The sequence below is a fragment of the Jatropha curcas genome, chromosome 6, assembly GCF_041381405.1.
Source record: "Jatropha curcas cultivar XTBG-Jc1 chromosome 6, XTBG_Jcur_1.0, whole genome shotgun sequence".
Classification (NCBI taxonomy): domain Eukaryota; kingdom Viridiplantae; phylum Streptophyta; class Magnoliopsida; order Malpighiales; family Euphorbiaceae; genus Jatropha; species Jatropha curcas.
Window position 1 is genome coordinate 22,474,967 of NC_143156.1, and position 18,651 is coordinate 22,493,617.

Here is an 18,651-nt window from a genome sequence, read left to right on the forward strand (position 1 = left end):
AAAGAGGTAGAGGAGAGAGGCTGGTGGCCAGACGACGAGGAGAGGATGGGTTCGTTTAGCTCAGGTGGCCGAAACAAGAGAGGAGGAGAGAGAAATTCGCTGTTGGCCGCTCGATAGAAGAAGAGAAGAGAAGAAGAAGGAAAGAAAGAAAGAAAGAAATGGGAGAAGAAGAAACTTCTAGAGCATATTAGGTGATTCGGGTTCGATTTAAACCGGTTTCGTCTAAATCAATGATTTACTTTGGTTTTCTCTTGATATAAAGTTTTTCTTCGAGTTTAAGGATTTCAAACTGGTTTATGAGTCGGATTTGATAATAATAAAATATTTTCTTGCTAAATTTCATTGGTTAAATTTACAATTAAATTATAAATGGAAAATCTTTAAAACTAAATTTTCGGGTCATTTGATAAAAAATATAATAAATTTAAAAAAATATATAAATTGATTTATAGTTAGCTTTTCTTTCATTTTCATCTCCACATGATATTTTTTATATCTACACATAAGAAAATACCTACACGGGATGCACAATAAAGAAAAAACCATAAAGGATTGCTAAAAAGTTTAAAAATCCGAAAAAGAAAAAAAAAATCAAAGAGTTAGCATTAAGGTCAATCGAAGAAAAACACAATGATATATCTCTGAATTGAACATATATATATATATATATATATATATATATATATATATATATATATATATATATATATAAAGAAATAAATAAAGAAAACAATAATCAAAACTCATAGAATTGAAAAGCAACAAAAGAAAAAAAAAAAGAAGAAAACCATTTGGAAACAAATCATTGGAACTAAGGTATATATATATATATATATATATATATAACAAAAAAAAATTTCAAAAGTTTTAATTTCAAAATTCAAAATTTTTTTATATATTAATTATTTAAAATTTTAGATATTGTATATATTATATTAAATATAAAAAAATAATATTTAAAAATTAAAAAAATTGTAAACGAAGAAAAATAGAAATCCTTAAAGGAGAGATTGCCGAGTTATTTGAAGATTTTTTTTTTTTTTTTTGCTTGTGAATTACATATATAATAGATGGAGGCCTGCGCTTTGCGCAGGTTGAAAGTTGATTTATTGTTATACATTTTATTTAATAAATTATATTTAGTATATTATTTAAAGATCTGTTTTTACATTATTAAATTATTGTGTTATAGATAATAATTATAAAATTCAAAGAATCATGTTTAGTTTCTAATTAAAGTTTATAATTCCAACAATTTAAACATTATATCTTATCATAGATAAACTATTGATAAAGTTTTATGATTCAAATAATTTAATATGAATAATATATATATAACTATTATTTATATAGTTATTTTAATAATTTTAAAATCACTTACTGATAATTTTAAAATTGTGAATATAGTTATTTTAATAAAATTATAAAAATGATTGGAGCGGAAAAAAAAGAAAAGAAAAGAAAAGATTGGGAGTTTCTCACCCCTTAAGGTATAAACATAAGTCAATTGCTTGTTAGCCAAAAGACCACTCTTTATGACACCACTTGCAGTTTCTCTATGATCCTCCAATTCCTCAGCAAATACATGCAATTTGTCTTTTCTATAAATTATTCAACTCCAAAAAATAAAAAATAAAAAATAAAAAAGATTTCAAATCAACTCTTTCCTCCAAGTTTCATACACGAAACACCTAAATGTGCAGTATATATTGTTGGATTTAATTTTCTTTTGTGGGCTTAATATGTAAAATTAAATATATACAGCAGTCCAATTGTAAAGTCAATTTTAAATGTGGTCTTGATTGTGAATAATTGACTATTGAGGTATCAACTAATTATAGATATTAAGTGTAGAGACCATTATATAATTCCTATTTCGTTAAAGGACCGAAATAGGAATTGTACTAACCCTACAGGTATATAAAGGTCGTGGTCCCCAGAGGAGTTGAATACGATTCAGTTTTACGTTCCTTTCGTATTGCTTCCGCTAAATCGATTCTTCAATTCTCTGGAAGGCTACAAACCTAATTCTACACATCAAGATCGACAAACAACGATGTCAGGTACGCAACCTTTTCTTATTCAATCTATTTTGTTGAATCTAGTGGTTTGCACGATCTAGGTTATTGTGGAATTGTTTGAGATTAATTATTAACAAGTGGTATCAGAGCCTTGTGCATAATTGCTAGATTTTAGATTAATTTTCGTAATGTTTTTTTTTTTTTCTTTTTTTTCCTACTGTTTACGGATAGAGGGTTTTGTTTAATAAAAAAAAAAAAACAGTATAGGTTTGTGGATTTTGATCGAAATCTTGGCTTGAGTATAACGCCATTGATGATTTTAGGGAGTTATTGAACAAAGATTGTGTTTTTCATGGTTGCCGTTGGTTTAACACCTCAAAACCCACCTGAGAACCTCCATTGTTGCCGGCGAATTAGTTTTGAAATTGCAGTTTAGAGATTTGTGATTTCAACACCGTTTTTTTTTTACTCCCTTGGCTGCCATTCACCGTCCAATGGCTACTGGAGCTTGTCTTCGGTTGGAACTGGTGGTGTTGGCGGCCGAAAGGGGCTGGAACGGCAGGTGGAGAGAGTTGGCGGCGGACCTGGTTCCTTTTTCTTTGTTTTGTCTCTGCTCGTTTTTGTGTCAAGGTTAGGGATGGAAAATTACGATTAGGTCCCTGGAAAATTTCATATTAGTCCCTTAATTTTATGTAATTTCATATTGGTCCCTTAATTTTCTGTAACTTCAGATTAGTCCTATAAGTTTCTGTAACTTCAGATTAGGTCCCTAAATTTCCTGTAACTTCAGATTAGGCCCCTAATCTTCTGTTTTTTCGTATTAGGCCCTTAAATTTCTGTTTTCTTTCGTTTAGACCCCGAACTTTATTTATTCAAATTTATTTAGTCCAATTTTATAACTTAGTCTCTAATTTAGTGACTTAAAGACTAGATTATAATTTTTTTTTTTGGACTAAATAATTTTAGATTATTAAATATTTAGACAATCAATTCATTTAATTGCAATTGTTTTGTTTTAATTACAATTAAATGATTTAATTTGTCGACTTGAGATTAAATTTTGGAGTGATTAAGTCCCTATTGTGTTTGATATTTGTTAAAATAAATTGATTTGATCAATAAGTCACCAAAGTGACCTCTATTGCTTGAATTGATTTATTTTAGAATATTAGACAGGTGTATTAGAATTCGTTGCGGATAGTTAATCGGCCCAAAGGAAGGTTGCTATCTGGCTGAGTTTTGAATACATGTTTGGCAATAAATATGTGATAATTGTTTGATTATTTTCCATGACAATTATATATCGGCCCAAAGAAAGATTTATTATTTGTCAGGACTATGTTATCAATATTTGATTGTTGCATTGAGATACTAATTACAAGTTAATGTTTTACATCCAAAGATGAGAATATTAATGTTGTGTCTGTATCTTATTTCCATTTTTTTAATCTCTACTTATGTGAATTGTTTCATTTGTGGATTGTGAGCTTATACTTATCTATTTGTTTATTTTCTCTGATGTCAGCTAACATGTCATTTAATCCTGATTGTGTCCCTAAACTTGAGGGATCAAATTTTGAGTCTTGGAAATCAGATATTATGATCTTTCTGGGCTGTATGGATTTGGATCTTGCATTCAGGATGGACGAACCTGCTCCTCTTACTGATACGAGCACTGATGTTCAAAGGGTTCAGTATGAGAAGTGGGAGCGTTCTAATCACTTAGGTCTAATGATCATGCAGAAAGGAGTCCCAGAACATGTTCGAGACTCTGTCTCAGCTGAAAAGAACAATGCTCAAAACTATCTTGCCGAGCTGGAGAGGGCTTATGTCAAGAATGACAAAGCCGAAGTGGGAACACTTTTAGGAAAATTAACCTCCATGAAGTTTACTGGCAATGGTGGTGTTCGGGAGCATATTCTTAGCATGTCTCAGATTGCAAAGAGACTGAAGGCGCTGGGTATGGCTTTACCAGATGACCTTTTAGTCCATTTGGTTATGAATTCTCTTCCTTCTCAGTATGGACAAATTAGGACTTCCTATAATTGTCAGCCGAATAAATGGACTCTTAACGAGCTCATTTCTCATTGTGTTGATGAGGAGGAAAAGATGAATTCTAACAAAAGAGAGAGTGCTCATTTTGTTTCTTCAGCTGGGAAGGGTAAGAACAAGAAAAGAAAGAGGCCTTCTGCAAAGCCTGTTGAAAAGGCTATTGAGAAACCTGCTGCTGCTACTGCTGTAGATCCAGTACAAAAGAAGCCTTATGTGCCAAAATGCTTCTTTTGTGGAAAGACGGATCACTTGAGAAAGGACTGTCCTAAATTTGCTATTTGGCTTGCAAAGAGGGGTAAGTACCTTGTTTTAGTCTGTTGTGAAGTTAATTTAACTTCAGCTCCTAAAAACACTTATTGGATGGATTCTGGTGCTACCGCTCATATAAGTGTTTCATTGCAGGGCTGCCTCAACTACAGAAAGCCAACTGACGGTGAAAGATACGTCTATGTGGGAAATGGCGATCTGGTTGAAGTAGAGGCAATTGGACATTTTAGATTATGTTTAAGTACTGGCTATTTTTTGGATCTTATAGATACTTTTGTTATTCCCTCTTTTAGAAGGAATTTGATTTCTGTTTCCTTTTTGGACAAATCTGCTTTTCATTGTCCTTTTGGAGACAGTGTATTTACTTTATCTATGAATTCAAAAGTTTTGGGTACTGGTTGCTTGAATGAATGTGATAATCTATATATGTTAGACATTGATACTAGTTATCATGAATCCCTGCATGTTACTACAAGAGGTACCAAAAGAAAGTTGAATATTGATAACTCAGCTGTACTTTGGCATAGACGTTTGGGTCATGTATCCAAATCAAGAATTGAGCGTCTTGTTTCTGATGGTATCTTAGATACACTTGATTACACAGGTTTGGATTCTTGTATTGAGTGTATTAAAGGAAAACAGACTAAACAAAAGAGACTAGGTGCCATTCGATCATCCAATGTTTTAGAACTGATTCATACAGATATTTGCGGTCCATTCCATATTGCAGCTAGAAATGGCCAAAGATATTTTATATCATTCATTGATGACTATTCTCGTTATGGTTACTTATATCTCATTCATGAAAAATCTGAGTCGTTGGACGTGTTTAAATCTTATAAAGCCGAAGTTGAAAATCAACTAGGAAAAGATTAAATTTGTTCGATCTGACCGTGGTGGTGAATATTATGGTAAATATGACGGTTCAGGCGAACAACGTCCAGGACCTTTTGCGCTCTTCCTACAGGAATGTGGAATTGTCCCTCAATATATAATGCCTGGTACTCCCAGCATGAATGGTGTATCTGAGAGACGTAATAGGACTCTTATGGATATGGTAAGGAGTATGATTAGTCATTCTACTTTACCAGAGTCTCTGTGGGGTGAAGCGTTAAAGACAGCAGCTTATCTTCTCAATAGGATTCCATCTAAAGCAATTGCTAAAACACCTTATGAACTTTGGACTGGACGTAAGCCTAGTCTAAAGCATCTTCATGTTTGGGGATGTCCAGCTGAAGCAAGGCCTTACAAGCCGAATGAAACAAAACTGGACTCCAAAACTATCAGCAGCTACTTTGTTGGATATTCTGAGCGGTCTAGGGGTTACAAGTTTTATAATCCTACTTCCAGAACTTTTTTTGAAACGAGAATTGCAACATTTTTTGAGGATGTTGATTTTGGAGGGAGAAATAAAGAAAGAAACATTGTCTTTGAAGAGGAACCAAGTAAGGATGATTCGGTTCTCATTCCTTTTGTTGTTTCTGATAGCGTACAGACTCCAGTTGCTCCTGTCGCTATTCAAGATCCAATTCAAGACAATGCTATTCTTTCTCAAGAACAAATTCAACAACCTCAAGAATTAGAGCCTGTTCAAATGCCTTTGAGGAGATCCACTAGGGAGAGAAGAAGTGCTATTCCAGATGATTATATAGTGTTTCTTCAGGAACATGAGGATACTGTAGACATGATAGATGATGATCCAGTTAGTTTCTATCATGCCATGCAGAGTTCTGACTCTCATAAGTGGATTGAGGCAATGAACGAAGAGTATAAGTCTATGCAAGACAATCAAGTTTGGGATTTTGTTCAATTACCTGAAGGAAAGAAACCCATTGGCTGCAAATGGATATTTAAAACCAAAAGGGATTCTCAAGGTAATGTGGAAAGATATAAAGCACGTCTTGTAGCAAAAGGCTTTACTCAAAAGGAAGGGATTGACTATAAAGAAACCTTCTCTCCAGTTTCTTCGAAGGATTCTTTTAGGACAATCATGGCCTTAGTTGCAAATCTTGATCTTGAGCTTCATCAAATGGATGTTAAGACTGCGTTTCTCAATGGCGACATTGATGAAACAATATATATGGTGCAACCAGAAAATTTTGTAATTGGAGATCCAAAACATCTGGTATGCAAATTAAAGAAATCCATTTATGGACTCAAGCAAGCTTCTCGTCAATGGTACTTTAAGTTCAACCAAGTAATTGTCTCGTTTGGTTTTGAGGCAAATGCTGTTGAAAATTGTGTGTACCATAAGTTCAATGGGAGTAGGTTTATCTTTTTGGTCTTATATGTGGATGACATACTTCTTGCTACTAATTGTAAAGTCTTGCTGCATGAAACCAAAGTTTTTCTTTCAAAGCATTTTGAGATGAAAGATTTAGGTGAAGCTTCTTTTGTTTTAGGGATTCAGATACATCGAGACCGTTCTCGAGGTATTCTTGGATTATCACAAAAGAGCTATATTGATAAAGTGCTCAAGAGATTTAGTATGCAGAATTCTAAACCATTGGATACCCCTATTGCAAAAGGTGATAAATTCAGTAATCAACAATGTCCAAAGAGTGAACTTGAAATTCAGGAAATGCAAAAGGTTCCTTATGCGTCAGCTGTAGGAAGTCTTATGTATGTTCAAGTTTGTACTCGTCCAGACATTTCTTTTATAGTTGGCATGTTAGGTAGATATCTCAGCAATCCAGGAATGGATCATTGGAAAGCAGCCAAAAGAGTCATGAGATATCTTCAGAGGACTAAGGGACATATGCTCACATATAGGAGATCAGATCAGCTTGAGATCATTGGGTATACTGATTCTGATTTCGCTGGATGCCAAGACAGTAGAAAATCCACATCTGGCTACGTTTTTCTATTGGCTGGCGGTGCTATTTCTTGGAAGAGTGTGAAACAAACTCTAGTAGCAACCTCCACCATGGAAGCTGAATTTGTAGCATCTTATGAGGCATCCAATCAAGCTATTTGGCTGAGAAACCTTGTCACTGGGCTGCGTGTAGTAGGTGGAATAGAAAGACCACTGAAGTTGTATTGTGACAGTAGGTCAGCCGTTTTATTCTCCAACAACAACAGGAGCTCTTCTCGATCAAAACACATTGAGATTAAGTTCTTGGCTGTGAAGGAGAGGGTACAGAGTGGACAGATATCCTTAGAGCATATTGGAACAAACTCTATGATTGCGGATCCGCTTACAAAGGCAGTGATACCGAAAGTTTTCCATGAGCACACCGCTCATATGGGTATCGTTTTGTTTGAGACTGTCTAGTTTTAGTGGGAGTTTGCTCTTTATGTATGCATTATGTTTTTGAATGCTCTATTTTGTTTTGGATATGTTTTATTATGAAATTTTGTTGAGTACTCATTTTGGTTGATGGTTACCCTCTGTATTACTATTATTGTTTTGCTTGATCTCACTTTTGTTGGTGACCAGTTGGAAACAGACATGATGATCACATTGCATGTAGTTTTCATGCTACACTTCTATAATGAATCTATGTCATTTAGGGATATTGGTAATGTAGTTGATGATGAACTTAGTCATGAGATCTATGGCGAATGTTTCTTCAGCTCTTTATCAATGTAACTAATGGACGAGATTGTTTTTTTGGATACCTTGTATGACTGCGTTTGTTGAGCTCATTTTGGTGTATGTATTTTATTTAACATATGTTCGCCCATGTGGGAGATTGTTGGATTTAATTTTCTATTGTGGGCTTAATATGTAAAATTAAATATGTACAGCAGTCCAATTGTAAAGTCAATTTTAAATGTGGTTTTGATTGTGAATAATTGACTATTGAGGTATCAACTAATTATAGATATTAAGTGTAGAGACCATTATATAATTCCTATTTCGTTAAAGGACCGAAATAGGAATTGTACTAACCCTACAGGTATATAAAGGTCGTGGTCCCTAGAGGAGTTGAATACGATTCAGTTTTACGTTCCTTTCGTATTGCTTCCGCTAAATCGATTCTTCAATTCTCTGGAAGGCTGCAAACCTAATTCTACACATCAAGATCGACAAACAACGATGTCAGGTACGCAACCTTTTCTTATTCAATCTATTTTGTTGAATCTAGTGGTTTGCACGATCTAGGTTATTGTGGAATTGTTTGAGATTAATTATTAACACATATTGCAGCATAATACAGTATAAAAGAATCAGTGAATAAAGACTAGAAATTGTATTTTATATTATAATTTTAAATTCATAAAAGAAATCACTACTCATGTATAGACTACTATTCTGAAAACTTTGCAAATTCCGGTTGATGGCTAGAAAGAAAGAAGGCCAATTTACTTTCAGTAGATGATTTTGGGCCTCCACTAATTCTTTAATTCTTCGACGATTTCCAATACGAATGATAAGAAGCCTGATTCCTAATCCTAATGTTGTGAAGCCAGAAGCCAGGGATGATGATGCTCCAATGGAAATTAAACACGATATTGGTTTAGAGAGGAAAAAAAAAAATGAGAGAGAGTCCTTTAGCGTTTAACGTAGAGGAGTTTTGATCAAATATGAGAGAAGAAATATTTTATTACATATCTATTTAACATGTAAGATGGATAATCGTAACAAAATACTAAACAAAATAAAATTTCAAAATCATAATTGTCTATATCTATATCTCATTATAATAAATAGTTTGTAAGTTTTAAAACAACAAAACAAATGAAATAAATACATTAAAAATAGAGAAAATTTATAAAAAAAGGAAAAAGCAAATGCCGCAAAAGTAGAATGCCAACTCAGCAATTTTAAAATATTTTTTACTTTAAAATTATATATATATATATATATATATATATATATATATATATATATATATATATATAACTTCATCCGTTTTACTCTAATAGCAATATTTGTTCTTTTCTCAACAATTAAGAAAATGATTGAGATTTATTAATTTTCTAAAAATACATAATATAATTTTTACATTAATTTTAGTTTTACTACATTTATTAATTTATTAGTATATTAATATATCTATTAATTAAACATACATACCTCACTGACCCCAGTATCAACCTCCTTCTCTTGAAGAGAACCATGCAAATTATTCATAACCATGCAAGTCACTACTCCTTTCATAGAGCCACCATTTAATGTAGCCAAAAAGAACTTTTCCACGCTACGGATAAGCACACATATCAATTTCACACCATAAATAGGCACACTCACGCACGCATATCAATGCTAACAAATTCTTCTCTCTCTCCAAGATGTTTGGAGTCAAAATTAACGAAAGAAAATTTTAATTATTACTCCCTTGTCCCAAAAATCACTAACTAAAAAATTTAATAAGGGTATACTAAACAATTTCAGGATTAACTATAATATAAAAAAGAGAAATGAACTATATTTTTGGATAAATAAAAAGAAAAGATGGACTATCTTTTTCGGATAAATGTAGTAATTTATTAGTAATGTAGTCATGGGCTTCAAATTAAATTGATTAATTTATTAATATGGACTTTAGATGTAAATGAAGATTTAGGTTACATTTATTTATTTAATTAATTAATTTTTAATATAAATAAATTAAATAAGTTAATTTAAAAAGAAAGCTCAACTAAATTCAATTTAAATAAATTTAGTTGAAATTGAATTTAGTTGAAATAGAAGGTCAAATGTAAAAATATATTTATTAAGATAATTCAGCTATCTTGTTTACCAAATAATTTTAAGCATTCAACATTCCATTTTTAATATCACTTTTTAATCGTTCAGCTCAATAAGATAGAAATGCTAAGATTTAAAATTTTAACACACATATATATTAATTTAAACATAATTTAATTTCTGTTAGAGTATAAACATATATATTAACACACACACAAATAAAATCTAACTAACATATAAACTAGGATTCCCATTATCCTTATCCAACCATGATTATCTTTCCACCAATATAAATATTCTCAATTAAACCTACAAAGGGTTAATTCACAATTTACTCATTACTCAATTGCTGAGAGTTTAACAAGGTCCTTGTTAAATAAATCACTACATAAGCAAGCATATATATCGAGAGACTCCTTGGTGTTGGACCATAAGAAAGGGCTTTGATAATAACTAGCAGAAAATGGGAAGTCTTGGCATTAAAATTGATGCTTTGTTTTGGGTTGGTTGAAGAAACGTTTCACTTAAGGATTCAATGCTTTCATGAAGCTTGCCTAGGCAACCCACCATTGAATTCTTTTTCTCTGTTAAGAGTCTAATTGCAGTTCCTAAGGGCAATGACATGAGGGTGAAAAGGAAATCAACGAAATCCTTTCCTGCTTCTGCAAAAATGACTCTTTGGCCATTTTGTCTATCAGAAGCTTTAAACTGAGTTTGGAATTGAGATTTGAAGTTGCCATGAGACTTCAGGTTTTTAGAGACTGGGCAAAATATAATTATAGGAAGGTTGGCTTTTATGTTCTGCGACTGATTATATATACATGATCAGATGTGGAAAACGAAAGGTTGATGTACATGGGAAAACGAATGGTTGTCAAACCAAGTAATTAATTGTTGGCTTTTGGATTTTATCTACATTTATTTGTACAAACTTACGATTAATTAGTTGTTTAATTGTTCATTTCCAACAGTTGTAAGTAAATGAAGAAAAGGAAGAGTCAAACCTAGTAACTACATTAATTAATTGATGATTCCTTCATATCAAAATATACTAATATATATATATATATATATATAAGATTTTTGGCTGATGACGGATTGAGTAGTAATTATTTATCTTACCTTCAATTTTTAAATTGTACGTGTAGTTTTTTTTTTTTTTTTTAGTATTGGGGAGGGGATTCCAACTTGGATCTATTGTTGGATTGTATATATATGCATTTACCACTAAATTATACTTTAATGAATTGCACGTGTAGTTTTAGAGAAGAGAAAATAAAATTTTAAAATTAAAAATATTTACACACTCTATCTTAATAAATATTTTTTCTATCCGAAAATATGAGTCATTTAAGGTTTTTGCACAAAAAAATAAGAAAACAATTAATTTTCCCTAAATTATAACAAAACCTAAGATAATTTGACCAAAATTACTCTTTATCATAAAACTAAGAGTAACTTATGAAAATAATTATTGTATCAAATATAAATAAGGGTGCAATTGAAAAGAAAAACCATTTACTATATTTTGGAAAAAAAAAAGAGTGACTCTAAATATATGTCATGTAAGGTTTTTGCATAAGGATTAAGTAAGCAATTAGTTTTACCAAAATTATAATAAAATCAAGAGTAAATTGACCAAATTATTATTTATCTCAAAATCAAGAATATCTAGTACTATTATAAATAAAGATAATATTGGAAAAATATCATTTATTACTTCGTAAAATATTTAAAACAATTTATATTTTGAAACGAAATAATCATTCTAGAATGACTTATATTTTGAGACGAGGAAGCATCCAATATAGATAAAAGTAAAATTGAAAAAAAAAATTATTTACTATATTTTAGCGTAAAATAATTATTTTAAAACGATTTAAAACGATTTATATTTTGAGTTTAAGGTGAAATTTGTAAAACGCAAATGAATCACATTAAAATTTCTTAGTTGAAAATTCTAATACGCAATTCCTTTTTTTTTTTTTTTTTTTGTAATTTCAAAAACAAATAGGTTGCTTATTTTTTTACTCTTCTCCTTTCGGTTCTCAAATAATTTCATCATCTTATAAGGTTTATGCTCGGGTGCGCACGGGACTGTGAGAATCCCGTCATGTTTTCGAAAATCGTCTCAAATTTTGTCCCGAGAAAAATCAAATATTAATTTAATAGTCTTGTACCAAATCTTATCCCTAAAGTAATTATGGAATCAGACTAGTTCTTAATTTGATTAAAATGGCCAAATCATTAAAAACTATCCCAAATTTTGCAAGTAATTTTAATTGTACTCTAAATTCAACTTTTTTCTTCTAGTACCCTAAATTTCAATTTCAATTATAATAGCAACCTAATTTCAAATTGTATCCAATTTAAAGAATAAAATATTATTTTTTTTAGACCTGTACTCTCTCTTATAGTCAAGTTAACTAAAAATTCATTGTTTAACAACGCCCTAACTAATATTATTAGTTAGGAATTTAAATTCATAAAAAACAAGTAACATAATAAATTTTAGTTAGTTATAAGCATAAATTATAATTTTAAGTTTTTATTTTGTCATTTTTTTAGCATGAAATTTTGTTTATACTCAGGTTAAATGTCTTATAAAAATAAGTTTTATTCATTACGGCGTCATTTTATTTTTGGGGAATCATTACTTGTTTGTCAATATTATATAAATAAATAAAAGTATTTTATTTTTAAGATGAATAAATTGTTTTTTATTTTAATATTTAATATAAATAAATATAAAGATTTATTTATTTATAAGCATTTTGACACCCCTAGGGAAAAATATAGGGATTTCTCACTTAAAGAAGAAATGATGCCATTTAGATTTTATCCAAATTGGGTTAAATTAACTCATGTCATCCGTCATCCCACAATTATTTTAGTCACTTTTTATACCAAAATTTTAAATTGGGATGTCATTATAACATAAGTTTCAAATTTAGATGTCCAGACGGTTAAGTTAAAAATAAATACAATTAATACAACTCGCAAAATTCAGAGTATTTTAAATGAATTACTCAAAGTTAAATTATATATAAACATGTCACGACTTATCTCACTATAAAGCAAACCCAATAAACATATTACAAGGGATTTAGTTTTCAATTAAAATTATTTATATTTTAACAATTTAATATTTTACCTAATAATAGTTTCAAAAATTTCCAAAATTTTTTAAAAAATTTACTTTAGAAGAGAAATGAAATCAATCTTCATCAAACCACTCAAACCATTATAAATAAAATTCATAAGCCTACAAGAAAAGTAAATTACATACTAGACTATTCTTTAAAATTCATTCATTCTTATCATAAAAATATCAATCTAAAATTTTACAACTTTTTCACAAATATTACAGAAATAACGAATAATTGCATAACTTCTAATTACATTAATCTGCTTAAGACAAGTTACTATATCTGGAATACACAAAGCACTACCTATGAAAGTATGTGGCCACATAAGGCATGCAGTGGAGCTATAATGACTAGTGCACAAGAGATAATTCTAGGGGTTAATATGATATTCTCTCAAATAAATATGACCATAATCTACATATTTTGACAGTTAGCTGCAGGACTTCGGTATGCCTATCTCAAGCCAGGGTTTCATGTTGCCATTGTAGTGTATAACAGCAACTCGAAAATAAGATGATGGAGCCGCAAAGGAAATTAGGGATTCAAGCAACGATCAAAACAGTGCATTTGACAAATTTTAGTTGCTTAGATTAAGTTAACTGAAGCTAGTTTGGTAGGTCCCATTTTGATATTATTATATTGCAAAGTCTAGATAAATTTTGAATCTAAAGTTGCAATATATTTAAGTTTTAAAATTGGAATCTTACGGAGATAAATATCATTTTATATTGATATTGCAACAACACTCAATGTTTGGAGATATTTTTGTAAATTAAGCCAATTAAAATAACAAAACTTAAATAATAAATTAAGTAAACGTACATACCTCGTCCACTCCGAAATTTACATCCATGTCTTGGAGAGAACCAAGATCAGTAATATTAAACTTGATAAGAAAAGTGATACTAGATATCATAGACATAGGCTTCACTTCCAAATTATCCATTATCATATAACTTGCCACTCCTTTCACCCGCCACTTTGCTGGAAGCAACTTTCTTTGCAGGAGCCGAAACAAAATAAGGAAACTCAGCAGACAGTCGAGGGAAATAGAGTTTGGATCATTTGCCGCAAATCGAAATAAGGTCCGGTACTGAAATTTGTAAACGCGTAGGCCTTTCGACAGAGATTATATTGATGATTTCCATTACAGAGATATAAATCTTTAAGAAGTGATTCAAGTATAAAGGCAAACTTGAATTTAATGGACTATTTCTTCAAAAATATGACAATCAATTCGTAGAAAAATATTTGTAAAGGATCATGAACATTGAGACAAGATTAGTTGATACTCATTACTCATGAGAAATTTATATATAAAAACAAAAACATATATTTATATGTTTTCATTTCATACTTTCATTATAGTAAGAAGACATTAATAGCATGTATAGTTTGTGAAATTTGGAAGTAACTTTTCCTTTGTCTTTTCCAAAACTAACTTCCTCTTCAAAAATAAAAGTTATTTTCCTTCAAATTTGTTAATACATAGTGAAGTTGAACCTTAAAGTGTAACAGAATATAATGTAGGAACCAAAAAGTATTCACTAATGTATTTGGAAAGAATCTAGGGACTACATTGTAATTAACCCAAATAATTTTGAAACCTTAACTAAAGTAACAATTTTGCCAGCATTTGGACCTCAGCCCACAATGCAAGAGAAAAGACCTGAGACACTAGAACATGCGGTAGGAGCAATTTCTTTAAAATGAGAAATCAAGTGACAGGATGGTAGATTGGAAATTTGCGTCCAGCTGAAAAATATTTTACTTTTAACATCTAAATCAGATCTACCTTTTCAGTACTGCAGAAAAAGTGTTGCATCTTCCTCTTGGAATGTGGCTACTGGTTCACTTTTAAATGGCACAGATATAGTATAGTTGAGCTGGTAATTTACAAGAATCGAACCAAAAATGTTGAATTTTGGAGCACTACCATAAGCAGCTTCTGCATCAGAACACTTCTTGAAAACAACTCTGGCACGGTTGGTATCCTTGTCTACTTCTGTCTCTAATTCTTTTATTGGCCCAAAGTGCCTGAACATCTTATTCAGGATTATTTCTGAAGGAACAGAATCCACCACAGGAAAATGCATTACAAGTTCTGCTGGTGCCTTCTCATCTAAGTAACCAGCTTGTTTCTTAGCTGATTGACCAGAATTGCCATCAGAATACCGCTTTCTAATATTGGAATTACTAGCAGGCTTGTCCAACTCCATACGCACAAATAGATGATCAAGATTTCTACTTCCACACAATGGTTGTTCATCAGAACCATTTTGAATAATCCGGTCTGTCCAATAAGTGTCACCTATATCCTCAAATTCGAACGTTTCAGGATAACCAAATTTGAATGTTTCAGGAGAAACACCAATTGGATGCTTCCTTTTATCACCAACTTTATCATGCTGTTCCATAATCACTGAGTTCCTAAAATCTGAGAAAAAACTAACAATCGTGGTCAAAAAACTGCTGCTTGTTAATGGATCTTGTGCTGCCATGTTAAGTTGTAACAACAATTCATTAAGTGATGAGGATTCTGTTGGAACAGTCATTCTTCTCATCTCAGCATCCTGATTATTCTGGAAAGAAATATCAGACCCATCCCAAGCAATGCCATAACTGTTGCTACCTTGCTTTTGGCTATTAGCCTTCACTATAGACTGAGACCCAGTCATCAGGCTAGCAGCTTTAGAGATGCATTCACCAACCTTGATGGAAGGCTTTGGTAAAGGAGGTACAGTTGTTGAGACTTTTGCAAGCGAGATGGTTTTCCTTCCTTTTGGCATAGCCGACTCATCAGCCAAGGAATCAGAGCATTTTTGCTTCTTCCCAGATGGTGAAACTAAGTAATTATGACTAAGTTCAATATTATGCTTACGTTTGTTGTATGAGCTTCTTTGAGTTTGTAAAACCTCTTGACGAGATGAAATATGCCCATCATCCTCATAAACAGGAGATGTAGGCACAACTTCATCTGCAAACTGTAAATTGTCCACTTTCTCTGATAATCCTCCACAAAATTCAGACAGCTGAGAATAACCCTTCAAACGATAAAAGGCCAGCAGCTGTGACTTGGCAATGACAAGCTCTGGTTGATCAGCCCCACCAGCTGGCAATTGTGCTAATGCTTTCATATTAGCCACCAATTTACCAGGTTCAAATAAACCAGCAAGCATGGATTTGTCCTCGCCATCTCTTTTACTTGATTCATCTCGGATTTCAGAGTTTTCTACCACCTGAAGTTTTATTTTATCATAAGTGTCCTTTAGTATACCTATTTCTGCACTCATGAAAACTGCCTCAGCGTCAAAGTTCCGTTCTGTTGCCTTGTTACCTTCGTCTCCAAGTTGCTCAAAATGAGCAACTTGTTCTTGAGCAACCATCAACTGCCCTATGTTTGAATCAGCCTGAAGAGTATCACGTACATTCTTATCTAAGCTTTCTTTCAGCTTCAACTCTTGGCCTTTTTCAGAAGGCTCTGCAACAACAGCAGCCAAAATTAAAACTTTATCCTTGTTCGTTGAAGTAATTTCGGTATCTATCTCAAACTTTATATGCTGATCATTTCCTGAGGAAGCTAAGAAACCATCCAGATGTGCATCAACAGGACCTTTAAAATTAGGATTTGTATAATTTTCAGCTTGAGCAGAATGACATGAAGTTGTTGAATTTAAACCTACTGTGCTATGATCTGAGCACTCTTCAATTAATAATTTCCTGTTTTCTTCAGAATTCAGAAGCACCTTGTTATCTGTTGCTGCAACATCACCAAGTCGTTGCTCAACAACAACTAGTGTTGGCTGTCGTGAAGATTGCACATCTGCAAATGCATCATAGTGATTTTCAGTTCTTCCACTGGCTGTCTCAAATGATGCCTGCAGTTCTTCCACTGAAAAACAAAAATTTTCATTAAAAGCGTCAGTGTCCATACTTTCAAAGTTAGGACATGTAATCTCTTTGGTGTCCATTAATACCACTTTCCCATCCACAGCATCTTGAGTTCGTTCATCCAAAGGTTTGGAGGTCGCAACATTAATGGGATCTTTTGCCGTTAGAACTGAATATATAGGACCCTCCACAGAATCAGCAGTATGTGCCCCCTCCAAAGCTGCTTCAATTCTGGGATTTAAATTTTCATCATTCAGCGTGACAGCAGCTTCCTTACCAACAAATCTGCCCTTTACAATTGAATCTTCTATAACTGTTGAAGACTGCTGAGCAGCTTTGGTACCTACCACTGAAAGTTCCACAATGGTTAAAGAACAAGCACCTGTAGATACAATTCCAGGATTTCACGCCTCATCATGCAAAATATCAACCTTTCCTGTCACTGAAATTATAAACAAACATAAACACTGCAGACTCTGAAATACCCATCGATATTGTTATTGCACCTCTACCTCAAATAAGTTTTCGATCACAATCACAAATCCATTCTCCATTAATTATTTTAATTAATCTAAATTTGCTATCCTTTCATTCAAGTAATCCAAACTAAAATCATATCAAAATTTCTAGTTAGAAATTTCATCCTAAAATAGCATAAATAAATTCACTATAACATAAAAGAAAACTGTTCAGAGGAGATACTCCACTTGTGACGCAGAGGTCATGAATTCGAGCTATGGAAAACATCTTTGTAAATGCCGGGGAAGGCTGCTTATGTGTGTGTGTATCTATACATGTATATATAATGGCACCATGTAAGGAAAAACTAGAAGCACAGTACAACAATATAATGGCAGCTATGGCTATAAAATCAACATTAATACAGTCCCTAGTAATCATTAAAAGTATTGAAGCCGTCCAGACACAAACGGCAAAAACACTATCCTCAAGCACATATAGATAAACCGAAAACAGGAAATTAACAGAACTGAATAAAGAAAAAACATAGCAGGAGAAGCAAACCTACCTTTAGCCGGAGCCATTAATTTATAACTCTTCATAGAAGCACAATTACCTGTGAAAGCCAAAAATCAAAGCTAAGCGTCAAAGAAATTTCGGGAAAAAAAAATTCAAAACAAGGTTTTCTGATTGAATCATACTGTGATAACAGAGAGAGAGAGAGAGAGAGAGAGAGAGTGTAGCGCCCAATAGATTGAGGGACGACAAAGAAGCAGAATGACAGAAAATTAACGGGCTGCGACGTTGCAGTAGGGTTTTGGAAAACAGAGAAGATTTATGTTTTTTTTTTCCTTTTTTCTTTTTTTGACTTTAACCTCAATCCGATTTTATACTCGTCAAATATTAAAATAATTAGGAGTTATAATCCTATTGGAAAAGTTTTGTTATATTTTAATTAGGAATTATTAGTAAATTAGGATTCCTATTACAATATATATATATATATAAAATCTTGAACGGAAGGCTACAAATTGACATTTAAAATCAATAAAGATGAAATATTTTTTTCATAATTTCTCATATATTCTTCAGTATTAAATTGATGATTTATTTATTTATTAGTATAGATAAGAAGCTAAGACCAACTTAGATTGTAAATTCGAGAAAAATCTTC

The 18,651-nt window shown here is 31.9% G+C and overlaps 2 protein-coding genes across 2 annotated transcripts; one reads left to right on the top strand and one right to left on the bottom strand.

Moving 5' to 3' along the window:
- Positions 1-3,935: 3,935 nt before the first annotated feature.
- Positions 3,936-4,656, top strand: LOC149495727 (uncharacterized). Its single transcript, XM_089722385.1, has 2 exons — positions 3,936-4,368; positions 4,476-4,656. Exons 1-2 carry the CDS (start codon positions 3,948-3,950, stop codon positions 4,502-4,504), a joined length of 450 nt encoding a protein of 149 aa, XP_089578511.1. The 5' UTR covers positions 3,936-3,947; the 3' UTR covers positions 4,505-4,656.
- A 9,998-nt stretch (positions 4,657-14,654) lies between these two features.
- On the bottom strand, positions 14,655-18,340 carry LOC105634663 (uncharacterized). The gene is made up of 3 exons (XM_020679496.3): positions 18,179-18,340; positions 18,046-18,093; positions 14,655-17,400 (listed from the first exon to the last, which is right to left on the bottom strand). Exons 2-3 carry the CDS (start codon positions 18,077-18,079, stop codon positions 14,927-14,929), a joined length of 2,508 nt encoding a protein of 835 aa, XP_020535155.1. The 5' UTR covers positions 18,080-18,093; positions 18,179-18,340; the 3' UTR covers positions 14,655-14,926.
- Between the last annotated feature and the right edge of the window lie 311 nt (positions 18,341-18,651).